Genomic DNA, 6,140 nt, shown 5'->3' with positions numbered 1-6,140 from the left:
AAAAAAAAAAAAAAGAAAAGAAAAGAAAAGAAAAGAAAAGAAAAGAAAAGGAAAGGAAAAGGTTTTAAGTAATGTATTGTAAATTTCTGAGATGGTACTTATCATTTTTCAAAGTGGTCTAAAAGCCATCTGCCTGAGAGACCTAGCCTGAGACAACCTCAAAACATTGTAAACAGATTGCAAAAGCCTGGCTGCAGACACATGGACAGATGACTAATGCTGAGCAACCTTAAGATTCTCTGCAGGGCTTTTTTACTGGGGTGCAAAAAGAAACAGTGCTTCTGAGGTATTTATTAGCTGCCTTCCAAACAGCAGATTAGCATACACTAAGGCAGATGGGCTCAGCAAGTCCTATTGAAAATAACCTGAAGCCGCCAAGGAACCCGAAGAAAAAGAAAAGAGGGTTTAAGAAAGCAGAGATTAATTAAATTTCAAAACCCCGATATTCACAACTGGGACTCATTTGGCCAGGGTTTTTCTGATATTACATATATTGCATTTTCACAGAAGAAATGTTGTTATCTAATTATTGTATGAGAAGACATTATTGCTTTACATAAGTGGCTTAATTGTTAAAATTACATGTGAGTTATTAATAGCATTTTTATCTGTCTTTAAAGTAGTATTTTCAACATGACCATATATTTAATTTGCTGACACTAATTCTCTAGCAGAATCAGAGGTAAATATAAATTGTAACTCTGATTAAGTTATCAGTAGAAAATAGAGATAATGAACATTTGAACACAAAATAGAGATACAAACTATCTCTTTTTTTCTCATATTTAAACTTTGACAAATCAAGATAAACATAACATTTCAGAATCAATGTCAGGTCCCCATATATCAGAAATGTACTTTTCTGGTTCTATTTTTTTAAATGCTAATTTTCTCATGTATGCATATCATAACACTGAGAAGGCATAGGCAAACGGCAATAAATGAAGACAGAAATGAAGCATTTATAGCTACTAATGAACATTTCATTGGCTCCTCTAAACTTGTTTTCTTATTTTTCTTTGTTTTTTAAGATTTTCCTGTAAGAACGTGAGTCTAAAAATACTACTTAATTGTAAATTAGTAAGGCTTTGAATTTCTGAGAATTAACAAAATCAAATACCATCCATTCATTTAATATTATGTGTTAGTTATTTTGAGTCTTTGTGACAAAATAGTGGACAGAAACACCTTCTAAGTTCAAGACTTATTTTGCTCATGGGCTCAGAGGCCTTGGCATAAAGGCTATAATGAAGCAAATATGTTCAACTCATGGCAGAAAGAAAGCAGAATGTACTGTGAGGGATTGCCTATACCATGGGTTATGCTTTTCTCCATTACCTCATCCACACACTAGCTCATGGGATTGGTCCACTAAGATATGAGTGGTCTTCTCCCTTAATAATTACTATCTTAGAGTACCTGTATAGACACACCCAAAGAAGACCTTTATTAATCCCCAAAGCATTTCTCTAAGTTGTCAATCAAAATTAACCACCATTAGTCTCCCTCCCATCAACTTGATGTCTAAACTTGTCTCCTTAAACCATAGCATTCTACCCAGCTCTCCAAACAATTTCATGTGTGTCTTACAATATCAAATGCATTCAATCCATTTCCCAGAACCCACTCATTAAAGTCTTAATATCTCAACAGTGCTGAAAAGTTCAAAGTCTTCAATATGAACAGAGTCACAGAGACTAGATGAATTGATACAAAATCAATACGCTCATTAGGGAACACCAATTAAAGACTGAACCAAAACAAGAAAAATATAACAGTAAATATTCAATCAGATAGCTTTATCTCTAGCACCCAGATCATGTTGTAGAATGACATAAATTTCAAGGGCCTTGGACATTACATCCTCCTAGCTATTTGTAGCAAACTTGACTACTTTTCTGGGCTGGTTCTACTTACTGCCTATATAGTCTTTCTCAATAGGTAGTTCATATTCCCAGAATCCCTAGCTTCCTGAAATCTCTGTTCCATCTTTAGCATTGCTTTCTTAGCTTTAGGAATTATCCTATCAGAGATTAGCACAATAATACCAAATCTATTCATTGCCTGCATCTCCTGCCCTTCTTTGAAAGTTGAGTAGAAGCCTCCATCACCCTATCTATGATCCTTCTATTTTCATAATTGCAAAACTAGAATTAGTGAATAATGCTACAATCTTTTTATAGCTTCAACCATGAGCCTAGAGTCTTCTTAGTGTCTAGATGACTAAGAAAAATGAAATGAATTTTAAGGAAACAACTGTCTGGGTCCTAGGTTAGTAGTATATGCCAGTGTGTCTCTCCTCATAGGAATATCTTATCTGACATGGGTAGAAACCTGCTCATTTCTGAAATGCTCTCAAGGCATACCTTATTGTTCCAAAGCAGAGTACACTGCTTCTTTTTGATGGTTCTAGTCTCTCTAACAAGCCACATCCTCCTTTTCCATAACTTTAAACTTACTTCTCTCTGACCAAATTGTGAAGGTTTTTGTTTTTTCCAAAGCACTCTATTCTGTTTTTTAAATCATAGTTCTCATGTAACTACAGCTAAATGTAGTCACCACAACTATGTCAGAGCCTTACTGGGCTACCTTGAAATTTCCTCCACCACGTTCAGTGACCTTTAAGTTTAGCCTTTCACTGAGGCATGGACAAAAGGTGGGGAAATTCATTGTCAGAACGTAATACAAATATCCACCAGTCAGATTTCCAGTAGAGTTCTACCTCCTATAAGAAACTCCCAAGATATAGTCTTTACTCTTGACATGCTAGTCTTCTGACCTCTCTCCAAAATTACATTAGCCTCTTCTTGCAGCTTCTCAAGCCTCTACCACTAGAATTTTTTTTCAGATCTTTTATAAACTATTTCCAAAGCTTTTGAACCACATGATCCAATTTAATCACAGTAATGTTCCCATTTCTTTACATTAGATTTCTTAAGCAGGGAAGATTTATTTCAAACTCATCCTTTCAGAGAATCCTGCCTGTGGTTACCCTATTCTGTATTGGTGGTAGGATTGTGGCAAAGGCTGTTCAACTCATGGCAGCCAAGAAGCAAAGCGAGAGAGAGAATTTATGCACTGTGGGATCTCTCTGGTTTTTTTTTTTGTTTGTTTGTTTGTTTGTTTGTTTGTTGTTTTTGTGTTTCCTTTTGTGCAGGCAACAACCTGGAGGGAAAACAAAAGATTAAATCATTAACATGTAACTACCTTAGTATACCACTTTTCCCTTACACAGTCACGAGATATGTGTCTACTGAAATACTATTAAATTAAATCAATCTCATATTTTGTTGCAGTGCGCTTCCCAGGAATTAAAACATACATTGATCCAGACACCTATGAAGACCCATCTCTAGCAGTCCACGAATTTGCAAAAGAGATTGATCCTTCAAGAATTCGCATTGAGAGAGTGATTGGAGCAGGTAAATGTAAAATCTGCACTAATACTTCTAAGTCACAGCTTTGCAATTGGTTCATCAACATAACATTTTAAATCTTAATGTGTTGCATCACTGAAAATATTAGATATAAAAAATATTTTCTGATTTTTAGTTTTAAAAAGTAGATGTTACCATATTCAGTTCCCAAATAATGAGAACATTTGCAAAAGTTATTTTCACATTCCATAGTCTGTTTTCATAATGAAGATAAATTACAAAAAAACTTGAGTGCCTCAGGAATTTATTTTGAAAATGCAATTTCAGGAGTTTTTCATGAGGTTATTATAGATTTACTCAAGTCCCAGCGTCTATAGACTTATACTATAATTAGTGTTCATAAAGATGACCTTGAGGCTATGCAAGACTCAGAGTGTTCTGAAAATCATTGAAGGTAAAATTTGGTTCAATATAGTTTTAGATCATTTTAATGTAAATTAATAATGCTTCCTATGTGCAAATCTCTAGTACTTAGAACTTTTCACTATTCAGCTATTCTGGTTTTAAAAAATTATGGTGAGGCACCTCCACAAGAATTTATGGTGTGCATTAGCTAGGAGAGACTATGCTAATATAAAGAGCTTTGAGAATAAAAAAATAATTCCTCTTTTAAGTCTTTGATGCAAGATAGGCAGCCTAGGGTTTTGCAGAAGAGCTTTCTTTGAGTAGGTCTTACAAAGAGTGAAGTTCCATTATCCCTTGTTGTAGCTTCTCCTAGCATGTCTTTTTCTACATGAAAAAGGTTCACCTCCCAGCACACATCTGCCTTTCAGCTTGAGGAGGAAGAAGAGTTCGGTATACTTGTCTTTGTTTTTGAGGCACTAACCTAGAAATTACAAACACATTGACTTGCCTATCAAATATAGTCCTATGAACACAGTGAAATTTGGGAAATAAAGACTGATCAGACATCTTAAAAGTAAATGATATAAGACATCTTAGGCATCCTTTGTATAGTCATTAGGCTCCTGAAGATGTGATATATGTGTAATCCTCTGGAGAAGGCAGAATAAACCCAGACATGATCATTCTGGCAAGTTGTGTCTTCTCAAAGACCATAAGAAAGCGACTGATTGTATCTCACTCCTTTCAAAGCCCTCCTACATAGCAGGCTATATAGTTTTCCAGGTGCAATGTATGATGATAACAGTAGGAAGAAAGGTCCCTTGTTAAAAAATGATTACCCATTTTAAGATGGTGGCAATAATGTTTGAAACCCACTGTCAACTTCTAAACTCTGTCTCTATCTATGTTGTTGCTCAGCACATTCCAGAGGTGATCTTGTTTCCCAAGGTCACTAAACACTTTTACTACCCCAGGAACATGAGCTACTTGGAGTTTTTCTAACTGCACTCCATTTCTCAGGCACAGAGAGTCACCAGGTCCCTGCATGGCCAGGTTTACCTTTGAAAACTGGCATAAGGGTCTCGTGCAATGCACAATGATGTTCTCATCAGAAAAGGCTTCCCTATCAGAAAGATGAAAGGCTTAGCAAACAATTGAATGCTGTGTTATTTTCTGCTGAATAAACAAGAAGGAAAGCCTGAGTCAACAGGCATAATTGAAGTGTGTATTATATTCAGTTTCAGAGTTTTGGTTTGTTTTGTTGTTCTTCTAAACAGTGGGGTCAATCTGGAAGAAAAGAGGTTTAAGGCATTTCAGTCACTGGCCAACTTTCCTCTTGTGTTGCATATGAAATAGTATTTGCTGACTTTTAACTTTTATTTATTATCATTATTACCATCATCTGTGTGTCTATATGTATGAGGTGTGTGAGTGTGTGTGTGTGTGTGTGTGTGTGTGTGTGTGTGCAGGTACATGTGTGTCAAAGCATCCATATGGAAGGCAGAGGACAACATTCAATAATTGATTTACTCCTTCCTCCATGCTGAGGGCTGCTCTCCAGTGCTTCTGCTTCCCTGTGTGCTGTATCCTTCCAGCCTCTCGACTAATTTCTAGCTTCTGTCTCCTATCTGGATGCTGAAGGTGCTGGGATGGCAGATGTGCAACACCACATCTATCTTTTTGCATGTGGAGTTGGGTACTAGCTTAAGCCTTCGGGCTGTGCTACACAGCAAGCTCTCACCAGTTGAGTGATCTCACCAGCCCGCTATAACCTTAATGCCACATTACTTAACACTCTCAAGACAAAGCAGAATTGTATTTTTATCATAGCCTTTTGTGTGTAAATTAAATGCCAATGTATAAAATCATTGTATTGAGACAGAAACCAAGTATCTAAAATAGAAGTGATACAAAGTTCAATACAATAATTACTAAAATGACTTTCTCAATACCATATTTTACCTGCTTTATCTGAACTCCTCATGTAGCAAGTACAGAGTATTTAAAAATTTGTAGTTCTCTATGTCTCCTCTTTTGATCCTCCTCCTCCTCCTCTTCCTCCTCCTCCTCCTCCTCCCTCTCCTTCTTCTCCTTCTCCTCCTCTTCCTCTTCCCCTTCTCTCTCCTCTTCTTCCTTATCTCTCTATCCCATTTTTATTTAGCTTCAAGTTCCATATAATATATCAAGGGTCTCTTTACTATTTACCTTTAAGAATATAAAAGTAAGTGATTTGTGAGACCGTAGTGCAACATCTCAATGTTCCTCTTTGTGTCCCTACTCAGTTCTAATGAACTCTTTTTTTTTTTTATTTTAGATATTTTCTTTATTTACATGCGAATTTCTCCATTCCCAGTTTCC

General features: G+C 36.1%; 1 protein-coding gene across 5 annotated transcripts in view; it reads left to right on the top strand.

The window, feature by feature from the left end:
* The window catches only part of Epha6 (EPH receptor A6), a 922,972-nt gene that overhangs the window by 640,387 nt on the left and 276,445 nt on the right, over positions 1-6,140 (top strand). For all 5 annotated transcript variants that reach the window (XM_031364192.1, XM_031364193.1, XM_031364195.1 and 2 more), the window contains one exon: positions 3,297-3,422. In XM_031364192.1, coding sequence (XP_031220052.1) covers positions 3,297-3,422 — 126 coding nt within the window. The remainder of the gene's footprint in view (positions 1-3,296; positions 3,423-6,140) is intronic.

Source organism: Mastomys coucha, unplaced genomic scaffold (assembly GCF_008632895.1).
Source record: "Mastomys coucha isolate ucsf_1 unplaced genomic scaffold, UCSF_Mcou_1 pScaffold12, whole genome shotgun sequence".
Lineage (NCBI taxonomy): Eukaryota > Metazoa > Chordata > Mammalia > Rodentia > Muridae > Mastomys > Mastomys coucha.
The sequence above is the reverse complement of the archived record's forward strand: the minus strand, read 5'-3'. Positions and strand labels throughout refer to the sequence as shown.